The 24,596-nt window shown below is 48.7% G+C and overlaps 1 protein-coding gene across 1 annotated transcript; it reads left to right on the top strand.

Annotated features, from left to right (window-relative positions):
* The first annotated feature begins 509 nt into the window (after window positions 1-509).
* LOC115312632 (alpha-tocopherol transfer protein-like) lies at window positions 510-17,204 on the top strand. Its single transcript, XM_029971492.2, has 4 exons — window positions 510-812; window positions 3,869-4,039; window positions 5,848-5,958; window positions 17,025-17,204. Exons 1-4 carry the CDS (start codon window positions 510-512, stop codon window positions 17,202-17,204), a joined length of 765 nt encoding a protein of 254 aa, XP_029827352.2.
* The last annotated feature ends 7,392 nt before the right edge of the window (window positions 17,205-24,596 follow it).

Genomic DNA, 24,596 nt, shown 5'->3' with positions numbered 1-24,596 from the left:
ACTACTAATTACCGAAACAAAAATGAAATTGGAAGTTACTAAACTACTCAGAAAAGTAGTTAAACTACATTAACTTAAGTAGAGTAATTGAACTACGTACAAGTCTGCCCCAGGGATGCGGAGAGCAAGTCGTCTGCTTCTTGCGCAGGGGTTGCGGCGATCTCGAAACTACGCCGAGTTCTGCCGTTTAGAATTTTGTTTTTAGAATTTTGTTTGGTGCAGTGTCTGTGTACAATGTACGTAGTGCACCGCTTGCCTTATTAAACTTTAGTCGTACAATATATGGGTAGGAGGGAGCTCGTTAAGCTGATTTTTCAGCCTTTTTTCTCCAAACCTCCTCCGTCACTAAGATGAGAAATAAAGATATTATGACTATTATTTATTCATTCAATCAATCAGTTAATCAATGGCTGAACTAATAACTCGTAAATTACTTAATTCTTTATGTTTTTTCCAGGGCGCGAAGGAACACTCCTTAAAAGGTTGAAAGGTACAAAACACGAAACAAAATGGCTTTTTGTCCGGAAAAAATGTCGTCATCCCTTGCAGAGGACAGATCGCTGAACGCTAACAAGGCGGACGAATTCCTCCTGCGTTTTCTCCGCTTCGACCGCCTGGATCCCAAGCGCGCCTTCCGGACACTCAAGCTTTACTACGTGAACCGGCACAAGGAGCGGGACCTGTTCAGGAACCTGCTTCCTTCTCAGCTGGGACACGTCTTCTTGAGGAACCTCATGGTCCTGCTCCCTGAGAGGGACCCCGGCGAACGCTTGGTGCTGGTCTTGCGCCCGGGCTCCTGGAATCCGTCCCAGGTCAGTTCGTCGAGCGGCGTCGTTTCATCGTCATATCGATTCGTTGACACCGTGACGCCCCATCGACACACCTTGTGACGTTTCGTCGAAAGCGTCTTTTTGTGCCCACCGCCTTGGCTGCCGGAGTCCAGATGATAGCTTAGTTTGCCGAACCCTAGCTTGGCGGAACCACCGAGGCTTTGTGAAAGCTTGGGCCTAAAATTATATTACATTTCCTCCCGAACGAAGCGGAGCGAAGCGAGAGGGGGGGGGGGGGGGTTGCGTTGCGAGCTTTGTTCGGAAGCCTGGGATTAGGGCTAAATATTTTTTGTCTGCGCTATCAGAGTTCCCTATGCGGCTCTGCTATAGTTCAGGTAGAGTCACTGAATGTTCCGAGAGTATCGAATTCCATTCAGTCCACTTACTGGAAGTAAATCCCGCAGAATCCAGTTCTGATTGGCTGGTTCAATCCGTGGCGGACGGTATCAGTCGACCATTTTATAAATCGCCCCCCCCCCCCCCCAAAAAAAAAAAAAAAAAAAAAGGAAAAAACGCGCATATACAAAACGTTTCCGCGTTACCACGGCTATGACGGGTACCAGGCACGTAGCCAGGATTTTGTTTTTGTTTCGGGGGGGGGGGGGGGGGGGGCCCATGGGCCACCCCCCTGGCTACGTGCCTGGCGGGTACACACGAGTGGGAGTTCTGGGCATCGATGAGTTAGGACCGAACGTAAGGTAATGTTAAGTTTCTACTGATTTTTTTTTTAAATATCAAGTAGCCGCTAATCTGGTCGACCAAAGAAGATTGCCGGCTCGTTTGCTCACCCCGGTTGAGCTGGTGCTGCGTTTGAAACTCTACGCCTCCGACGCTAAGCCTGCCACTCGACTTCAATGAGTTTCGAGGGGAGAGAGAGAGACGAGACAGAAAGGAGCAAGTCACGCACCGCTCGGAACGAATGAAATTACTTTAAAGGCGCGGTGCGACAGCTGTTGCACTTTGCGCGAATACCGCTTAGAACGAATCCCTGAAGTTTACGACCAATGGAACACGCGTTCGTTTTTCTCCCCAGCAACAAGCGTCATAGAAAAAAAAAGAATTTAAGGAAAACGTGCAGTGTTCACCCCCTCAACTCGCAGCCAAATGGGGTTGACAAGGCACAAGACCCGCTCTGGATTTCAGACATTGTTGGGGTTCGGCTATTGTCCTCATTGCCGCAATTAGGCCCGAGCCACTACCCGAATGCTTTACGAGCTATTCATTATCACGAGACATATCGCGTGCTCACGCAATGCTCGGGACCAATCTATGAGCCACATTCAAATACCGTCACTGGAGAGTGCTGCGACCCTCCGGCTACGTCATCAAGTTTTGTGAGAGAGAGATTGAAGGGAAACTCTCGCTTTTATCCTTGAAATTTCACCGGAACAAACAGGTTTCTTGGTCAATGGCGTTGCGTGCAGTATTCGCGTTGTGCGCGGCCAAAAACGTTGCTGTGGTCGGCTTTCCACGATTGGCCAAACCATGGGCATATGAGCACTGTCAGTTTGTCAACTTTTACGGTGTTAGTTTGGGATTGCGATGGCTCCTAGCTTCTACTGTGCTTTTTAAACACACCATCGAACTCGTCGTTGCACCCGATGGTAAGTAGCCAGAATAACAACTGGTGACGTCACGGCGAGGCAAGTCCGAGTCGTGACGTCACGGAGGGTAACCATAAGAGGGCGCCACCGAAACATATCGGCGCTACTAGTTGGGTTCCATTATAGTTGGTTACAAGTCAAGAAGGTAGAGGCGAATGCCCCTCAAAGGGAATCATATATCCCTCCTCCTCCTCCGCATCCAACAGCGTCCCATAGTTTCCGTGACGTCGCGGCCAACGCGCGAGGAGGGTCTTGCCTTCCTGTACATATTTGTTTTATCTTTGGACTTTGACTTAGCATTGTGGAAGCCACGAGAGGTAGATTAGAGTTTTGCTCCTCCGATGGAAACAAATACGACTTTCGGGGATTAGCTTCCCCCTCCGATGGAGACAAAGGCTGCCTTCAGGGGCTCGGTTCTCTCTCCGATGAATACAAACGTCGCTTTCTTAAAAAGTGGGATCAGAGACAGGTTGGCATCACTCTGTAGCCATTATCTATCCATTGAAGCGGAAGAAGGAGCGTTTCCAGTGAACTTTTCTTTCGACTGCGGAGGGATTTGAAACCGGCGCATCACGCTTGTGCAAGGAGCTTCTCCTATCTTCTTGACTTGTACACTTGCGTAAAGTGAAAAACAAAATTTCCAATTGAATATCGTTGCACCGCCTCTTTAATAGGGAGTTTTCGTACACCGCGTTGCCCCCTAGCTCCGCTAAGCGTTCCGCAACGAAGAAGTTGCTACTGCGCCTGCGCGCCGATAGCCTTGACTGTGGAGTTCCCGCTATCGTAGCGGGTTGCGGAGGGCCCTGCGGGACGGCGAAAACGATCTACAAAAACTCCCTAATAAACGCTGTGGCTAGCGTTACGTCCGGACGGAGCACTGAAACGCGTATACCTATCTCTCCCCTCCCCCCCGCCCTCCTCTCTCTCCCCCATGAACCTAGGGAAGGCGGAGATTTGGACGTAACTTGGGTTACGTCGGACGTAACGCTAGACACTTCGTTTAATAAAAACAAACCAGTGTCGCCACAGGCCAGGAGCGTGGATTGAAGAGCTCCCACGAAAACGAACGCTACACTGTACGCGCTTTGCTTCGACCTTACAGGGCAGGGTCATGCGGGGGATCGCGACTGCTGCGCCGCGAATCAGTTCTGAAGCAAAGCTTGGGAGTTTCTGTACACCGGAACATTCAGTGACACTAAGTTAAGGTCTGCTGGGGAACTAAATGAAGGCAGTAATCCAATACAATCCTCTTAATAAAAAAGACAAATGTTATAAACGAAACGTCGTAGTATCATGTGTCCTCGAAACAAGTTTCCACGAAACATCACAGTGTCAACGAAACGTGCGGGCATAAATCGTATGTCTACGAAAACTTGTCCACAAATTGTGCTTCCCCGAAATGTGCTTCGAGGAAACGATACGAACTCGTCACAGGTGCCATTTCTGGACGTTGCCCGTGCTCTGCTGCTCTGCTTCGAGTACACCATGCGCAGGAGATCGGCCCAGCTGCGGGGGCTGTGCATGATCTTCGACATGGACGGCTGGAGCTACAACCACATGACCAACGTACCGGCCAGCCGCATCAAGGCCCTCTCACGATTACTGGTACGATTCCCACTGCTGCTGGGGTCTTGTCCTCAGCGAAATGCGCCGTGACCATGCATACGCACTTTTTTTATGCTTGATTTCTTTATTTAATATTACCCCCTCCCAAATAAATAAAAGAACTACCGCCATGACGTTGTACTTTTGGCGTTTCTTAATGATCTCTATGGGATCCTAGCATTGGCTGCGGTCGAAAGTGAAACGGTGTATAAGTAGTTTCCGTCGGTTCGAGCTTTCTGCGAAGTAAAAACTAAATTTTCGACGGAATGTTAATTACACAAAAATTACCAGAGATCGGGAACTTGTCTCCACTCTAGCGATGCGATGGCCCCCTAACCTGGCATCTTCGTTTCTGTATGACGTTGAGATGACGATTGAGGCGGTGAAGATCCTCATATGGAGTGTTCCAGTCCATCCCCGGCAACGTAAGCCAAGAGCGACCTGACAACGTTAGTTCTTCGTCGGAAGTCCCCAGCCGGATGCGTGCAATTTATGAGGCTCGAGGGTATTTCACCTTCATGAAGAGACTTTCAGGAATCTTCTCTTTGACTGGGCAGAACCTTGCACTCGATGTGGGGTAGTTTGAGGGCGCTCCTCTAATTGAGGGGGGGGGGGGGGGGGGGGGGGGAGAGTTGCGGCAAAGGGCTTCAGTCTTTGAGTTGAGCTAAGTCTAAGATGCATTTGAATTACAGCGTGACCGCTCTAACGAATGGGATCCTACGAAGAAGTACCATCTGCTTGCGCTTAAAAAGCCCTTCGGGGGATTGGGTATTCGTCCCTTTCACCAACCTTTGCAGCTTGCAGCAGTACCTTTTTACGTTCCCTAGGCACCCTACCGACCTCCCATACCCGTCCGTAGTTGCAGGGTGAATCGCCGAACACCACGGAGCCACACGAGAGGGATGGAGATGTGAGGATACTCAATTACGCATCTCCCTCTGAGCCGCTTCATAATCCAACGAGTTGCCCGGGATGTCCTTGTGCCCGGGAATCCGTATAATGCTGATCCTGAAACCGTAGGCACGGTGAAAGGCCAACGCTCTATCGAAATTAGATGCCACCGTACGACTTGCTGTAGGCTTGAGTCTCTTCAGATCCTCCAGCACAACCTAAGCATCCGTGTATACCACACGATCCCTGGTGTTTCGTTTAGCCTTGTCGCACGTTTTGGCAGCTGGCTTCAGACAGCCATTCTTGATGCTCTTGTCACCAGAAGACAGCAGGGACCGCCCAGCCACTTCTCGTAACAGCAGCGTTGTTATAAGCGACCGTTGTCTTCTTGTGGGATAGCAGTTTTCCCGCTTCCTAATGTGTTGTCGCGCAAGATCCTCTCTCCTTTTCTGAAGCTTTTGAGCATTGATGTCTTTGGGCACAGGCTTAGAGGCATGGTTAAGGTCGATGAGATCCCATGGAGCCGCCGGGGTTGGGAGAGGCTCCTTTTACTGGATACGGACTCCCAAGGAATCACGCAACCTTACTCCTCTAAGCCGAGTGCTCTAGTATTGTCCTCTGCTTCAAGAAATCCGTGCCTCCTGTTGCTTCAAGTGATCGGTAGCTTCGGGAGAAAAAACTTCAGCTCTTCTTTTCTAGACTTGCTGGGTAACCCCAGGATGAACCTGCTGCTTCATTAAGCATCGTCTCAAACTTCAACACGTGTCCTGTACGTGGCGGATAAAATCTCGCCGCGTACATAATCCAAAACAGAACTATTCCTCTCTGATAGATTTGCAAAGTGCTCCGTTTCACTATAAGACGCATCTTCTGCAACAAGCCATTCCAAACTGCCTCTTTGTTCTTTTCCCGACCAGGCCGGCTACCCTATCAAGAATCGGCGCTGGGACATTGTGAAGCAATCCTACATCTTCAACGTTTTCTTCAAAATATTCACACCATTCCTGGACTCCACGGCTCTCTCAAAGGTGATCAGTACCGCCTCACTTAGAATCACTGACAGGGGGAGATCGGCAAGAAGATGCCCCGCCCTCGAGCGCCACATACAAAAACAATCGCCATATCATCCGCGTATGACAAAATCCGGTTTAAGCAGTTTGTAAATTAAAACCCCTAGCGTAACTACTACGAAGAATGCTTGAACAAAACGGTTCGAGAAAAATTACAGGAAGATTCATCGATGGATTCTTATGGAATGCGTGAGCATGACCCGTGGAAACACCACACACGTCCCCCCTTGGGAAACGCTAACGCTGACCCCTTCACTTTTTTCTTTTGGCTTTCTCTTTCGCTTCCTCTATTTTTCGCTGCCTCTTTTTTGTCTCGTTACGGGATCAGTGCTAGCGTTTCCCAAAGGGCGACATGTGTGGCGTTTCCCATGAGAAATGCTAACGGATTCCCCAAAACTCCACCAATGGATCTTCGTGTAATTCTTTTCAACCCTTTTTTGTACTCTGTCTCTCAGAGTACGTGACGCCCTTGGATACGGTCATTCATATAACTCGTGGAAGGAACCACACCCTTACCACTTGTGGAAGGAACCGCATTTATATCACTCGTCGAGTGAACCGGATCCCTCGTTTCAACTACACACACACATCACAGCCCACGCACCGCAACTACGGAAATCCCGGAGCGAAGAACAACCGGCGACAGCAGGCGGCAACTGAGCACGCCCTCATTCCATCGCGCCGCGGCGCGACGCCTGCTAGATAACAAGGGCGCAGTGCTAAATAAGATGGCGTCATCAGAGGAGGCTAACGCTGAGTGCAGATTGGACACGACGGTAGTATAAACGTTCGGCTCAAACTTGACTCGAAGCCAAGCGTTGGCGTAGCACTTGTTTCCAATCTGTGTCCAGCGTTGGCCTTCTCTGATTAAGCCATCTAATTCAGCACTTTGGCTTTGTTATCTAGGAGGTGTTGCGCGGCACCTCCTCCTCTCTGACTCCACACCAGCTGTGCGCGTGAGTTTGCCGAAAACGAAAGGGCTCGTTTTGACGAAAACCCAGTGGTGTCTGTCAGTTTGTCAGCGCCGGGGAGAGAGTGAGTGGTTGACGCATGCTCACGTCAGAACTTCGGACCAATGGGAGCGTCGCACGCGACAACTGACAAACGAAAGACACCGCCGGGTTTTTCTCAAAACGAACGTTCTCATGCTAACGTATTAAAAAAACACTGAGGCATTGCAGTAGGGCCAAGAAAACCCCGATTGTTTTTTGTTTTTTTTTTTACAATCAGTCAGATTAGCTATTTTCATACGTTGTACAACTCGGCTACCAAGCCGCTCGTGAAAGTTGGTAGCGTCGGTTCAACATCAGTGCGCTGTACCTCGAACTGAAGTTTTGGGATGCATTATATGTGACGAGGGGTGTTAGAGTCAGGGACTCAAACCGAAAAATATAACGTTTCGGTTACGGTTACGGTTACCGCTTCCTGTTGATAACGGTTTCGTTTCGGTTTTTTACGGTTTTAATTTTTACGGTTTCGGTTACCGGTTACACGTTCATAAAAACCGGTTTATTTCGGTTTTTCCAATAATTTGTCTAATTGAAATGCTAGACAGCCATTTTAGAAAAAACTGTTTAAAGTAGTCTCAGATATCCAATAACGTGAAATACAAGGAACTTAGAAACGTCTTAATACTTCTAATTGGTCAGAAGTTGCACACGTTCCTAGCTCCAACTCTTGTTCACTACATCTACTTACATTATTAAGTTTGATGCCCGAGCATACATGTTACTTCTAGTTCTCGGGGATCATCGCGTTCTATATAATAAAAATTAAAATAAACACCGCTACTCTGTTGTTTGGCACCATTTATAAACAATTACCCTGAGAAAGTTCCCACTTGATGCTGGAAGAACCATTCGCACTTTCTCGTCGCTACAGTTGATTTCAACCTCATACATGCAGGCGAGTCTTCGCTTCACTGAAGGAAGGAACAGAACTACAGCCATCCACTAGTAAAATACTGCTAAGTGGAATGAAGTAATAAAATTGAGAGCTGGGCTGGGCGGGCCGTGAGGCAAGAAGCCTTCGTGCAGCGAATGGAAAGTCCGCCGTAGTCGGGCGGCCCGTGAAAACTACTTGCCTCACTAAACACTGCCCAGTCGACTTCAGGTGCCTGCTGGGTCGAGTGGACTGGCGGTGTAGGTCCCGTCGCTTTTGACTTGTAGGCAGTGCTACCCTGGTCCGACTGAGAGTCTTCGACGACGCTTTGTTTGTCTGTAGTGTGTTCCTTTGTGTTGGTGTGGTTTTCCTCCTTGCCATCGTACGTGTCGAAGGAGCCGTCATCGGCGTGGGGCTCAATGACTGTCGGTCCTGCTGAGCCACTCCAGGATTCGCTCGGTGGCGGTGGTTGTCGAGTCGGGATCCTTTGGGTCGTTTTCTTCGATCCAAGATCAAGCTCGGGCACGGTCGGCCGAGACGCCAGCCTCGCAAAGAGCATGGGCGAGAATGTCCTCGACAGGAAAAACGCACAGGAGCGTCGAGGAGACGACTGTGCCGTCGATGACGGCACTCGTGGGTTTCGAAGACTCAGCGTAGCTGCCGGACTCACGATTAGGGGGCCTCTTCGACTTGGTGTCTGGGCGGTAGCAGGTGTGCGCGGGAGCACGAGGCGTGTGGCGTCCGCGTCGAGGCTGGTTGGGTAGCTGGTCGGGGAGCTCTCTGAATACCTCAGACTCTAATCCTCGACGTCTGGGATAGGACTGCCGTCCTACAGTTCCCTCTCGCGACGACGTGGAAGAGTTCCAGTCTATCGAAAATGAGGTGCTGGCGTTCAGGGAGCATGTCATCCCAGTAGAACCGATGGCGGGGGAGATGCCTGATCTCATGGACATCTCTCGTGGAGAAACTTATGGTGTCCTGGGCGAGGTCGCTCAGAATGTCGTAGGCATGACGGACCCTCGCTCCGGCATGGGTGGTGGGGGCTCTATCAGAGGTAGTTGGATTGCGCTGGTGGCTCTGGTAGAAACGATTCTCGTAGAAGCCATACCTCCGGCGGTGGCAGGGGGAGGCCTCCGGCGATGCTGGAAGCGATCTCTCGGCGCGTCTGTGGATGTTCGAGCTTACCGTGCCGACGTTCGAATAGCTCGCGTTCACAGTTTTGCGAGGGAGACTGTTGAGACTGCTGGCCGTGTGGGGCGAGATTGGCCAGGCCATCGACGATTGGAAGCAGGGCAGCTCCCAAGGTTCAGGCGAAGGAGGCAGAAATTGCATCCCATGTCTGTTGGACGAGGGTGGCGCGTTGGCGCGTTTGACGAGGAGGCATCCTTCTCCCTGGCTTTTTCTTTTGTCATGTTGAGAAGCTGAGAGGCGTGGCAGTGCCGGCCACGGTAAAGCCCCTCTATCCTGGGAAAAGTGGCGCCGTTCATTGTTGTTAAATGCTCGAGGCACGTGCGACGCGCTACTTCTGGGAAATTCATGCCGTCTGAAATAGCTAAGTGTTGCGCTGTGCCGCCATGATCTTCCCAAGGGCTGCACGTTGCACGTGCCTTGTGCATCGACGAACATTGCACTACTTTTAAAACATGAAGGGGCTTTAGGCGGCGGGTGCCACTCGGTTTGAAGAAGGGTCTCGGCGCGGGAAGGAAAAGAAAAAAACTCGGACACCCTTCTGAGGTTTCCTCGCTCCTCCCACCACTCTCAGCCCGAGCATATATATATATATATATATATATATATATATATATATATATATATATATATATATATATATATATATATATATATATATATATATATATATATATATATAATACAAAACGCCAATGTCAAACCCCTGACTTTTTTTTTTCTTTCTGTGTTGTTTCAAAATCGTCACTCGTGACACGTTTCACACTAAATGAACAACATAAACATTATTAATGAACAGCAGGGCCCATTAAAGCCCCTTCATGTTTCAAAAGTAGCGCAAAGTGCGTCGATGCACGAGGCACGTGCAACGTGCATCCCTTGGGAAGGTCAAGGCGGCACAGCGCAGCACTGAGCTAGATTTCAGACGCCATGTTCTTTCCAGAAGTGGCGCGCTGAACGTGTCTCGCGCGTTTCCACAACAATGAAGGCGCCACTTTTCCCAGGATACAGGGGCTTTAGGGCCCGTTTGCTCGAAGCGCTAACCGCGGCTAAAGTTAGCCGCAGTACCTAGGAGAGGGATTCTGATATCATGTGACAGGGATCGGTAGGGATGCGGGAAAACATGGCGGTGCCCCGCAAAGTGAGCGCCGCTCGCTTCGGAACTAATATGTCGTTGTAGCTGCAATATCGCGCGCGTTAGTCAGTAACTAATGGTGCAGGAGGCTTTCGCTTTGCCTTACCTCACTTAAATCGCAAAGCATGAGCAATGACCTCGCCGCATTTTTTAGATAGTATTTCGATTCTGGCCATTCTTAAGCCTAAATGAACACGATAATTGTCGGCATGCATGGAAACTTCTTTGGAAAGTGGATTGCCTTGACTCAATCGGCCTTGTATTGATTTGATAGCACACAAATTTCCCAAGCACCGAGGTGCATGCTACGAGTGTAGTTGCAGGCATTGCGCGTGCTGGCGTATGCAGTAGTAATATACCCGTTGCTTTGGGCAGGGGGCGCGAGCGCGTCCGGAAGACTTACGCAAGACGCGACCAAGTTTTGCTGGCTGCATCATCCGTGTGGCGCTGTAACGTTCGATTTTGCACGTGCCTCGTTCAAATACAAGCAGCTGTCAGCATCTGTAGATGTGCGGTAACAAAACGTCTAAAAAAAGTTTAAAAAAAAAAGAACAGAATTATGCTGCTTATGGCCGCAGCGTTCCATTAAACATTCCTTTCATATTTGCTTTCTTTCACAGCTTCCGCGAGCACGTATATTTCACTTTACGTGATAGTGAAGCCGAAGCTACTCGGAAAAGCGCGTCATCCTGAACGATGCTCGCACTGCACGAGCGCGCGTGCTTGGCAGGGACGCGGAAAGCTCGCAGCTCGCTCTTGTAGCCTCTGCTACGCTGGAACTAGAGCCACTAAATGAGCTGCGCTTAGAGTATCGGCACTCCGTTCCCCTATATAGTTGTGGGCGCCGCCATTTTGGCTTGTATGCAGAGCAGACGTAACTGCCGATCGTCATCATTCAAAAGTGCGACTTCCTCAGCATTAGACTCGGTGTTAGGAAGGTCATGAAATATTGCTTTGCTCTTTCGCGAACTGTTTAAACATTTGTGGAGGGCGGAAAGGCGTTTCCTGTGATTTCAGATAAAGCTTCAGATAACGGGCAACCATGATTTTAAGACACAATATGGCGAAGTGTCGTTACTCTGAAGCGTAGCTTATTTAGTGGCACTAGCTGGAACTTAGAATGGAACTGAGAAGAAAAAACTCTAGTGGGGAAGCGTATTGATGCATGTTCGAAACGCGAGCCAAATATTCTATTTTGCTCGCCTGCAGCGCTGCTCAAAACTTGTGAGCTACGGGCCTATCGTTCTAAAGGAAAAAGTCTAAAACAAATTTTGCCTTGCACGCGCGTTCGTCCAAGTCTTATAATGATTATTTACTTCGAATCTTTTATAAGAGGAAGGACAGCGAGCGCGGACCATAGAATTACACTTCCAGCGTTCTTCTCGATGCTTGGGTAATTTAAAAAAAGGTCTGTTGGGGCGGGACGCTGGTCTTCTTTTGTGTACTATTAATATCCGATCGATTGAGTCAAGGCAATCCGCTTTCCAAAGGCGTTGCCATGCCGACAATTATCGCGTTCATTTAGGTTTAGAAAGGCCAGAGTCGAAAGACTATGCAACAAATGCCGCGAAGTCATTGCTCGTGCTTTGCGATTTAAGCGAGGTAAGGCAAAGCGAAAGCCTCCTGCACCATTCGTTGCTGACTAACGCGCCCGATAGTGCAGCTACAACGACATATTAGTTACAAAGCGAGCGGCGCTCACGCACCGGGGCGCCGCCATGCTTCCCGGCATCCCAGCCCCCAGTCACGTGATTTCAAACTCCCTCTTTTAGGTACTGCTGCTAACTTTAGCCGCGGTTAGCGCTTCGAGCAAACGGGCCCAGGTTTTCTTTTCCGCCAGCTCTGCATGATGGCCAATTTACCTCGTTTCTTTATACTGGCTACTGCATGTCAGGAACATCGGTGGTTTTGATAGAACCGAGTTGGATGGACATCTGAGAATTCGAACTTATTAGTTAATACACTGAAAGCGACACGTACTGAATACATATAGCGATGTAGGAGTGTGGCAGATTTAGAAATATAGAATTTTTTTAATTATAAGCTCGACCACTAATTCAATCTGAGTATTCTTATTCCTAAAGTCAGATTGAATGGAAATATGTAACCAGATGCACCACTCGCTGACAGTAACTCTGTCAAATGGCCACAACAATTTAAGATCCCTCCTCCAGGTCATACTTCAGAAAAACTAATAGTTTATTTTTCGGTTAATATTGGTTAAAGCCGGTTACCGGTGAATAATTTACGGTTCCGGTTCCGGTTACGGTTTTTATAAATATCAAATAACGGTTTCGTTCCGGTTACGGTTACAGAAAAAATCTCGTTCCTAAACGGTTTTCGGTTTCGGTTACGGTTACGGTTTGAGTCCCTGGTTAGAGTATATACTTTTTTTTTTTACTGTGCACGCGCAGCCAAAGCACTTGGGGAGGCAACGAGAGCGTGCTGGAGGCGCCTTGACGTTGTCATCATGCCAGCAACTGTACGTGGCGTGCATATACTTCATATCAGCTCCGGTGGCTTTTCTCCTGAGCTATCACACCAGCTATTATTAATCTGTGAAGCAGCAAGTAATCTCGGGTTCCAGCCGAACTCTTTAGCAGCACTCGTGTCCATTTGCGCACGCCCCCTGGACTCCAATGGGTGACGTAAAAAAATCCACCACTGCGGAGGACTTGTTACTAGTGATGGACCGAGTCTGCCGAACTTCAGATTCTGCAAAGTTCGAAAAATGCCGAACTTTTGAAGTAAAGTTCGGCAAATATTCGGAAAAAATTCGACCAAGGCCTCCGCACGCGCGCGAACGCGACGGGGCCATGGATTGCAAATGGACACGCAGTCGCGCGGTTGCCATCATGCAGTGTAGTACAACCAGTGGTTACGACGACGTGTGGAGGAGGCAATATGGTAACTGTGCATTTAAGAGCGAGAGTGGTTCTCTTCAATATTTTCTGCCTCAAGAATAAAATATCGACCAATAATTTACGCAGTCCACTGCGTAAGTGACAAATGATGCGGAACATTCTGGATAACATGATTTTCATTTGACATTTCAAGTGATGCAACGAGGTAGTTTAAACATTGGCTGACAATTGCTTTAAAGCACTCCTCGTAATTATAACAATTCTGTTTTCGGCTCAGAAGTAGTTTTTGCCAGAACAAAATAAAATTGATTTTTCAATTAGCGTTATTTCGAGATTTTCATGTATCTGCCTGAAACTAAACACAAAACTATATTATTCGAATTTGCAGAATCGACATTCCTAACTCTCTCCATCTTGCTAAACGTCCGTGTGTGTCCTATCACAAGAAACCGGCATTTTAAAGGTTAGAAACGAGACGTTGCGAATATGGGACGCACACTTTCATGCAAAACTTACGTCAACGGACTCAAATCGAAAAACAAGCATATTTGCAATAATATTTTTATCTCATCTGGGGAAGGCTCAGCAATCATTGCACTCATTTTCGCGCACGAAACGATGACTCCCAGAGAAAGCAAGAACGCAGTGTTATTGTCTTCATTTTAACAATCTACACACAGTTACAAACTTGCGCTGATTACGCCTCCAAACCGAAAGTCTCGTAGCGTGATTCCTGACTGCGCCACACTCGCTACTACCGAACCCTTCCTTTAAGCAGTCAATAAAATTGCCAGTAAACACACAAAAGCGACACCGACACAATTATATTGTAGAATATCACCTTATTTAGTAATAACTGTTTCAATATGCATTACATGTTGCATTTAATTTAAGAAAAAAGAAACATAAAACCTTTTGTAGCGTGAGCTACACTGGCCGAGGTTGAGCAGTTTTGCGTGTCTCGCATAATGAGCCTTTCTCCGTGCTGCGCATGCGCGAGGAGCAGTGACGTCACACGGCGCACAGCGGGCGCGCCGGAGCCGCCGCCACCGCGCGCTCCGCCGCCGCCGCGCCCGCCTTGCCGGTCTGCACATTCCAGAGGAGTGACGTCATAGCCGCGGCAGACGCACTGGCGCTTCCGCGTGCCTAGCTGTGCGCCTCCGTTGCGCAGTAGCCAAGTCTGACGCTGCGCCGGAGCCGCTTGATAGCGCCTCTCATTTTGTGCGCATAAGCTCACGCTACAGATATCCTGGCATAGCCGAGCTAAGCCACCGCATTTTTTTTTTTTCACCAGGAAAACTTTTTAAGTCCCGTAACAATGTATTTTTGCCGAATCTGCCGAATCTTTAGAAAAGTTTGGCTTTGCCGAATCCCAAGGTTCGATGCCGAACTTTCGATTCGGCAAAAGTTCGGCCCATCACTACTTGTTACCTAGGTGCCACAAGCTACCGCCCGACACAAAAGGTACACGTAGCTTGTACGTGACGTAATTGCATTACGCTGGTAATGGTTCTTGCCGAGAAAAAAAAATCGATGGTATGACATGTATGCTCTCAGAAGGCATTCGTCAGCAGCAAGGCCACCGCATGAGCTGCTAATACGCTAATACAAGTCATGTATAGCCATTACCACGATCGAAGAGTAGAGAGGTGTCCGAAAAAGACCAGTAGGGATGGTGAAAGTCGGCTCGGGCTTTGCTCGTCTCCCGACAGGGACCCTCTCGATTTAGGGGCCTTCGCAGAGGAGCGGTAGCGCGCAGCTTGAAAACTTGTTCGGGGAAAAGGGGCGGCTTTTCGAGCCCCTATAGTCCCGTTGAGCATCTGGCGGCGTTCGCGCCCGGTACCCGAGCGAACCTTTGATACACTCGCTCCCTGGCCGAGGCGGTGCCGTTCAGACACCTCTTTCCTTCCACCGTTGCCAACACAGACACTTTATAGCAGCCATGCATGGGTGCCGCCACAACCGACATTCAGTTTTATTTGTTTCCTCTTCCTCTGTTTACTTCACTTTAGTATTACATCTAGCAGCCCGGGATATTGTCGCCTTGATTCTACTGTGCACTTGTCCCCGACATTGTCCTTTGTGGAGTCTCGCCAAATCCCGTTTCGGTGGCTCAGTATCTCGGCGAGACAAAAGAAGAGTAATGGCGGCTGTAATCTGGCGCGTTACCGCAGTCGACGTTAGGATTCGATGTGGCTAATCAAGCGGCGCCAAAAGTGCTCCGTCACGGCGTTGGTTGTCTTTGTGGTTTCGCTTTCACCGGCTGAGCCAATCTCGTACAAAAGAAAAAAAAGGCACATACTCGCGGCGCATTTACTGCGCGTCATATAGGTTTAGTCGGTGAGATAGCACGCAACGACGGGGAGGATGACAGCCGTCGTGACGGCGCACTTTTGACGCTGCTTGAATGACTTTGTGACACCCTATTCGGAGCGCAAATTCGTCTGCTTCTTTTGCAAGGGGGTTGTGGTGACGTCAGAAAGACGCCGAGCTCTGATTGGCTCCAATCGAAGGATAGTGGGTAAACCTCAAAGCAAGCTGCCTCGAGGCCTACCCACTATTCGCCGAACAGAGCCAATCGGAGCTCGGCGATCTCACGTCACCACGACCCCTGGAAAAGAAGCAGACGAACGCGTTTTCGACGAGTGTGCTTTAGCGTCCTATATTCCGCCCGTGCATCAAAGCTGGTCCCCGAAGCGGCAACAAATGACGTTGCAAACGTTGGAGTGTCATATAGACGCTTTCAGCGCGCGCCAAATTTAGCCGCCATAGCCGACCTTCTCTTGTCTTTGCGAGATGCCGAGCCAGTGAAGCGGGAGTTGATGGATCTTCACAAAGGCCTATGCTGGAGAGGAGGACACAGTAACACCTAAAATGGCAATGACCTGTCCTGCTGTGGTAATGATGAAGTGAAGCGAACGGAATAAGAGGGAATAAAAACTGAAGGTCAGTTATGGCGGCGCCCATGCACAGCGGCCTGAAAGCGTCTATACTGTAGGATGTCGCGATCCTGGCGGTTTGTCGTAGAAACGCTGGCAAAAAGCAAGGGCGAACGCGAGTGTTGCTGTCGTCGCCGCGGCGTCCCAACTCCTCGCTGCCGAAGCTTCCGTGGACTGTCACTCTGGGGAGCGAAGCGCAGCAGAACAGGCGTCTGTCACGTACAGCACCGCTGCTGTGACACCGCCAGGATCGCGGCCGGCGATAGCGTGGCACTTTTATGACGTCATCAGGCGAAAATCGAGAGACTGCCTTTTTAGGACGCGGTCAACAGACCAGTCGGAGACGCCTTCCAGGCACCATACTTAAAGTGAACAGAGTACACGGTGTAGCCATCCAGTGGTTTCTAAGATTTTGGGGAATGTTTACAGCAAAGCTGTTTATGGTTAGTGTTCCGTGGATTTTTCGTGTGCAGTGACTAAAAACCCTGTGCTCACACCCCTACACGCGCGGCACGTGAACGCCTTCCTCGCATAAAAAATTCGAAGTAAATAACCAAAATAAAGCGTTGACGAACGCGTGTGCGAGATGTCTTTTGCCTTAGAACAGTCACTGCTGCAGACCCCGGCACGTGCGGCGCGTGGAACACTACCCCCGCATTCTCCTTGATGCTCGGGTAATTTAGCAATAGGTCTATTCAGTAGATTAGTTATCAATAGGCACCATTTTCATGATCAGCAGGCTCTCAGGTAGACAATAAAGGTTTCACAAAGATTTGCCGCTGTGCGACCCGCGTCGGCCACGTCTGCGCTCGTACCGCCCTCTCTTTGTCGCCGTTCCAAGCGCTTGCGTGCCTAGTTTCCTTTCCTTCCGCTCTCCCGGGGTGGCGGTCCCGTCGCGCGTGTCTAGTTTCCTCGAGCTCCTCGGGGCGGGTCTGTGTCGTCTGCTAAACAGCTCAGCTGATCATTCACCTTCACAGAGTGGAATGGCTCATGATTTTTTATTTTCTAAAACTCCAGATCCACTTTCATGGATGGGACCTGCACAAGCTGCATCACCGCTTTCCCGAAGAGATGCTGCCAGAGGAGCTTGGAGGCACCAGAGGTCCCCTCAGTTCCGCGGAGTTCTACGAGCGCCTCAGGGCAATGGAAGCGTCCTTTGCCGAGGAATCTCGATACGGCATCGCCACGGAGGAGTAGAACTTCGGTGTATTGATAAGGATGGTTGCAGTTTATGTATCGTGGCATAGAACGAAACTCTAAACTGCAGGCTGTTCTCCTCCCCCCCCCCCCCTCAAAAAAAGAAAAGAACGCTCATTTGTTTCTTAAATGTAGCCCTAGAGGTTCAAACCAGAGCCAACGTTTCAGCAAAAACTGATATCATATTCAAAAGTGTTTAATTGATTTGCTGAAACTTTCGGTGGAAAAATGGGGACTATTGGCGCCCGTTTTTGGTTTCCGGCGCCATAGGGCTACATGCATTCGAGAGCTGAGTCGGCCTCCAGTTTCCCGTTGCAATTTTTAGAAAATTACTGTTAACTTTTGAATAGAATAAGGGTAAGTGCTGAAACTTTAGCATTTGGTTCGGACCTCTAGCGTTAAATTTTAATGGCAGAACGAGCGTTCGGCGACGCGCAAATTATTTTTGAGCTAAAAAAAAAAACGTAATTTTTTTTTTTGGGGGGGGAGGGGGGGGACAATTTGTATATATATTATATATTGGTTGATGTTGATCTCTCGCGATATGCTTGCATTTTTCACGGACCCTGAGTCGTTCGGTGTACCGCTATTCCATATCGATGCAAACTTTTCTTCCAGCAAACGATCGCTGCTATTAAAAGCTTTTCTTATTGAAATTTTTGACTCTCTAAAAAGTAGACCGAAATCACCGCCCCACTTGGTTACGCCGCCCCTGGTGGCATGCACCGTGGAAACTGTAGTCTTTCTGCACGCGCGACAAGCCCGCAGCGGCTCTGCGCGAGCAAAGCACGGGACGGCAGGAACTGTCTGCTGTTGCACAGCCGCACGCGTGCTGTGAACCACAGTTATGGCGGCGTCACGCATGCGTCGGACGCTTCGCGAGATCGGTTTATACATAGATTGCGTGTGACGACATTCGAGGCCATGGCAGCATTTTATGCGCCGCGAGCGTTTCGGTTCGCCGCGTTAGTTTCACATGGCAGAAGTTGTAGTTCGAAGAAACCAGAAGTAACCGTTAGTTCCCAGTAATGGCGACACTTGCAAGCTATGTATTGTTCACTGACACCAAATATTGAAAAATGCTCTATCAATGCACGCTTGCCTCGGGCTACTCTACTGTGCAAGATTCGTATGCCACGCGCGGAGGATCGCGACATCGGATTCTCAGCCGATCATAAAGTGGTATTCACACGGGGATCATAAAATGGTATCCGTGCAGGCATGTGCGTGACGTCGACAGCAGGTGCAACTTCGTCTTCAGCTTTGTCGATCACTCCGATGGTGTTCAGGGGCAGGGCCGGCCCTACACCATCGAGCGTGCTGGCCGAACTCCGGCCGTGGCGCCCTACCCCCCCCCCCCCCCCCCTCCCCCTTTATGTTATATGCCCCTATCTACTAGGTACGGCATCGGGTTGTTAGTAAACATGTGAGTAGTGACCCAACACGAGTGTTTTGTCAGACAAGAACCGGATTCCAAAAACAAACGGCGATCAAGCATGTAGAGTTTGTAGACGATTACAAGCATGGAGCCCCGACTGCTGCCCCATGAATGCAAGCACGTGCAGCGTCATAATATAGAAAACCCGAGACTGTGGTTAAAGTAAGGAAACGGAGTCGAAGAAAAAAGACAGGGGAAAAGAACGTCTCAATTTGAGACGTTCGTTTCCCCTGCCTTTCTTCTTCGACTCCGTTTCCTTGCTTTTACCACAGTCTCGGGTTTTCTATATTATGATCAACATCCACCAGCTCGCCTGCGCACTCACAGTTTTTTCACGTGCAGCGTGCTCGTGAACACAGCTTTCACATGCTTCCAATAGATCTACTGCTATATTACCCAAGCATCAACGTTACTAAACCACTCAGTTCGGAAACTGCCATATAGACTGCTCTGAAAAATTGGCCCCGATCTGTCCTCGAAAACCGAGCTAAAGGTGAACACGACGCCACGATTTCTCCCGCAGCGGCAACTCGAGGAACTGCACGTGACATCTATTTTGGCTTTAATCGGCCATTCTGGCACTGAAACCGATACAGCGGAAGACGTTACAGGGGTGCCACCCCTGTCTCCCAGGCGGACGCGCCGCGAACTACTACCGAAGTTAAAATACGCCTAGGTCGGGACGCGCTACCTGAAAGCACCGCTGAGGCATGGCTGTATAAAAACAATATCAATTGTGCCGTAAAACCCTGCAAACTAAAGATTTTAAAAACATCACGCGCCCATCATTTTGTACTAAACTCCAATAAATTTTATACAAATAGAGTCTTTTTCCGTTTCTTTTTATGCAAAAAACACGCTTTCTAAAAGCTCAAGAAGACCACAGTACAGACAAACGATAAAGAGTGGCGCTGTTGTCGCATTTAGCTCAATCTCGGTGGACGCCAGCGGCTCAGGTTTCGACGGCGAGTTTCCCAACTGAGTATTTTAGTAACGTTGCCAAGCATCAAGGAGAATGCAGGGATTGGTGTTCCACGCGCCGCACGCGCTGGCGCGTGGGACAGTTAGCCGTAGTAACTGTTCTAAAGCAAATACCTAAAACAAATGACATCTTGCACACGCGTTCATCAACGCTTTATTTTGGTTATTTACTTCGAATCTTTTATACGGGGAAGGCGTGCGCGTGTGGCGCGTGGAACACGAATCCCTGCATTCTCCATAATGCTAGGGTAATATGTGGCTACGCCACCGCTGCCGCAAGGCATCGAGAGAACTTTAAGCCTGGTTCAGACAGTTGCGTTTGACTGCGTTTGACTGCGTTGCGGCTGCGAGAAACCAGGACATCCCTGCTGCTTATATCGCGTGCCAAGATGATTCCTTGAATTGGATTCCACGCTTCATGCGAGGCCCAGACGTGCCGGTGAAGGCCGGTTCAGACACTTGCGTTTGACTGCGTTGCGTCGAGAACCGAAAGCGAGTCACCGGCACATCTGTGCTTCGTATGAAGCGTTCAAGGAATCATCATGGCACGCGATATAAGCAGCAGGAATGTCCTGGTTTCTCGCTGCCGCAACGCAGTCAAACGCAGTCAAACGCAACTGTCTGAAGCAGGCTTGACTCGCTTTCGGTTCTCGACGCAACGCAGTCAAACGCACTCAAACGCAAGTGTCTGAACCGGGCTTTAGTCATTCAGCACTTGCGACAACCTGGTTGGAGTTCTGGCATAGCCTCCTGGCTATGGTTCTGGGCATGCAGCGCGCGAGAAGGCACCAGCCGTCTCGGGCACTGCCGCCTGGCTCCTGTGAGCTAAAGATACGGCGGCTTCACGCATGCGCCGAACGCTTGGCGAGATCGGTCATTGCATCTGGCTGCCCGCACGAGTAGAATCATGGTGGCGGCCAGTCACCCTGCTTGTAATCGTCTATAGCCGATTGCATGCATGGAAGGGCACGTGATTAGATCAGCTCAGTTACGGAACTGCTGATCAGAGTGTCGAACCGATATTTTTATCGGTTCGGTTCGGGTTCGGGTTCATGGATTTCGGTTCAGTTCCGGTTCAGTTCCGGGGCGCAAAAAATAACGGTTCAAACCGGTTCGAACCGGTTTGAACCGCTAAATTGAGAATATATTTTTCGCGTTGTTCTGTCAATAGGCACTATTTAGACCTGATTTTTGCGAGGACCTAATTTTTGAGAATTTCGCGAATCGCCTACAATTCACGAAAAATGGAGCCCGCAAACGATTTCGGTAAAATGTAAACACATTGGAATTTACATTGAGATTCCACCGCGTGGAGAAAATTACAACCCTCGAATTATTCCAAAACTTCAGCTTTGACGTAAATCGCGAAATATTGAGCCCACGAAAAATAAGTCGTTTACAGTATATAGCTTTTTTCTATCGTTTGTTCAATCCAGTTTTATTTTCAGGTACCAAAATTATAAAATTATGTTATTTATTTCTACACAACAAGAAAAGAAAATCTACATTAACATACAAAACGTCGTGTTTATACGACTCAACATCCCCTCGTTTGCCAGAGTCACATACCTTGTACCTGAATCGAAATGTTTTCGCAAAGTGAAGTAGGTTGCCTAAATGCCCGTGATTGGTACAACTTTGCATCGCAGTATTAGAGGTTGAATCGTGGTTTTGCCTTTGAACTAAGGAATTAATTACAGTGAATAAAATCATGAAATGGGCACCTCGTCGCCATATATATCATGAAATGTGTTTTACGGAATACGTTTCACAGTATATATATGATGACGAGACGACTGAGCTTGAAGCCATATAATTTTCAGAATGTCACGAAAGTCACAGAACAAACCCTTCCAGTCTATATTTCATAGAAACACTGAGCGACAATCGCAATGCTTGTTTTTCTAACCAGCATTGTTTGCTCTCAGCACCGTGATGCGGGCGACGAATCATGCAAAAAGGAGTGACTGAAAGGATGTATCTCAAAACGTCCCATTCGCATTTGAACCTTGCACATTTCGTCCCATTCTCATTTGGTCCTTCTCGTTTGAACCTTCTCATAAGATCCGAATCGCGTTTTTCGCAACTGGGCCCATTCTCATTTTGCCCCTTATCTGAAAACGTCCCATTCGCATTTCGACCGTGCGCATTTCGTCCTATTCTCATTTGGTCGGCCTTGTTTGAACCTTCTCATAAGATCCAAATTGTATTTTTCGCAACTGGATCCATTCTCATTTCGCCCGTTTGCGCTACGACCGAATGGCACTAGTTCGGCATATTTTAACGTTGTTATGCCTTCGCGGTTTTGTTGATAAGCCCTTACCTTGCTTGGGCCCCCAACATACCATCAGATATATGTTATGCGTAGAGGTACGCACTGAGAATCGTACAATGACGCCTGCTTCCCTTCCTCTAAGCAAACAAGAAAAAAAAAGTGATGAACATTTAATTTGGAAACTTTGTTTGAACAGAAATAGCATACATGGTTCTCAACCATTGATGTTTCGCGGACCCCTTGTAGAAAGGCGGAGATGATGAAGAAAACCAACCATTCTGATGTTAGCCTGAGACTGGGGCAGGAAAAGAGGAAGTTTCAAAGTAGAAGAAAAAGGAACAGTCGAGGATACGTCTTAACACAGCTAAAGACAAGTTTATTCGGTCACCCTCTTATATACACTCCACAATCTTCACCACAGAACCTTCGCGACCTCCAAAGCCAAAAGATAACAAAGAACTCATCTCATTCCACCACAATAATCAAACGACCTTGACAATCCTACAAAGCCCCCCCCCCCCCCCCCTCACCAACACAACCTAGCTCCTCTCTCCCGGAAGACGATCGACCTTCGCGTACATAGCACACCCTCCTCCTCTCCTCCCCGGCCCACAATCCCGAAACAACCCGGCAACAAAAGATACCAATCCACCTGATCCAAACCAAAGACACAAAGGAGGAAACCACTTACACCCTTTCACAATCAACAACCACTTAAAGGGACCATGAAATGACTTTTTTACTTTTTCCAGATAACTTTTACATTAAACCGTCAATGTTCACTGAATGCCGAACAGGCATCCGTTTTCGTCTCGGTTTATTAACTTCTACACAAAAAATTAATGAAATATCGACTTTTTCTTGACCGCAAAACAAGCCGTGACGTACGCTATTTCCGGAACCGGAACTTCTCTCGGCAGTAGGAGATGGGAGCATTAGCGGCGACGAGTTGGGGTGCGCCGGTAGGTTTTACTGCGCCGATGTCACCGATGTATTTTCTGAATCGGCGCCTCTCATCGCCGCATCGCAGCTGAGCGAAATTCAACGAGATATGTTGCGCTACAGCGACAGCATGGGACTAGTCCCATACACCGGTATGCCTGTTGAAAAGTGCAGCGAGTCTTCCGGTGAAGACTCCAGAAGTCAACCCAACTGTCATTGTTGGCAAAAGGCGGCCAGTGTCAGTCGTTTGCAAAGCGACGTAGATGGAAACAAATTGCCGCGGCGTTTTTCGCGGTCTCGGAGATGCAGGAGCGAGCCGACGTTAAAAAAGATACGTTTGAACTACGAGTGTCAGCAAGAGCCACGTAAATACCTGTTAACACTCGGAGCGGACGCGCGCGTTTGATGGAAGTGCTGTATTCGCGCTGTTGGTAAGCGCTTCGGGACCGATCTTTTACGATTGCAACTCGATACTGACGCGACACTCGGCAAAGAAAGGTTGGACCGGTATTGCACGTATACCTCTCACGAACTGTTACAGCTCGACAGTGACGTGCAGTCTGTCAGGATAAAAATGGCATACCAATAACAAAGTGTACATACCGTGTTACGAAGGTAATTCATACAGCGTTTATTTCAGCTCTATATCACACAAAACAAGAAGAGAGAATCGACAAGGGTCCCTTTTCGACGAGTGTTCGTCAACACTGCCTCGGAAAACAAGGGGAAGAGATTGACCTCACCTCTTAACGTAAAATTGAGGTCAGCGATCAAACTATTATACGGGAAGGGTCCACAAGGGTACCCCACAAGGGTAGCGCGGGCATATTCTATTCAGCACGCCAGCCGGTCGCAGGCAGACAGACGGTCTTGCGACGAAGCAACGCTGCGCCGAGTCGGAGTGCCTGCTAGGCCTATATTCTGAGAGCTTCCTCGGAGCGCGATTCGCGGCTGTTGTCGCTCTTCTCGGGTGTTTGTGGATCCAGCGTTCTTGTTCGTCGTGGTCTGTTTTAAGTAGATTTTTTCTTGCTGCTTGAAGTCGGCACGCGCGAGCTGAACACGTAGAAAAATAAACGTTCAGTCAGTCAGAGTTTTGAGAGGAAGGAAACCAAAGGAAATAACCGTTCTGAAGTCAGACCTGCCAGCCCTGCCCTACTGCGCACGCGCAGTAGTTGCTTCGTTTACCACACGATAGATGGCGCTTGGCTCTCAGCATTATCAAATTTGGCAATTTTCGCCACACATCTCTAATTATGCTACAAAATGTGGGTCTGAATATTATTTAACAAAACTTTTAGGAAACATTCGCCGGCTATTTATTGTTTACGATCGCGGTGCTGGTGAGGTAGGCTCTTACCCAATAGGCGACGTGGATTCGGCTGACGTGCTCCATTTTTGCGCATGCATCGTAGTGAAAAGGCAGAGCTTTCGAAGGAAAGAAGTCGCAAAAGAGTCCAGTTTTCTTTTAAAAGTTCTATAGCAAATAATTTTTTTTGGCTCCCTAGTTTTGTGTTTCTTTTCACACCTTTTACGACGTGCGGTGGATGAAATTAGATTTGAAAATCATTTCATGGTCCCTTTAACAAAACTCTCAAATCCGCAAGAAGGTTTTTGCACTGCTGCTAAGCTGTAACGACACTTGACTAATGCAGTTGCCCATTGATTTCATTCTTATTGTTTCCTTTACAACCCTTTTGATGTCGTTTACTTCCCTGTGTATTATTTCTGTTTCGGACCAGCGTGGTATACAATTATT

The sequence above is a fragment of the Ixodes scapularis genome, unplaced genomic scaffold (genome assembly GCF_016920785.2).
Source record: "Ixodes scapularis isolate PalLabHiFi unplaced genomic scaffold, ASM1692078v2 PGA_scaffold10__122_contigs__length_95168666, whole genome shotgun sequence".
Taxonomy (NCBI): Eukaryota; Metazoa; Arthropoda; class Arachnida; order Ixodida; family Ixodidae; genus Ixodes; species Ixodes scapularis.
This window is presented reverse-complemented; position numbering and strand designations above follow the sequence as displayed.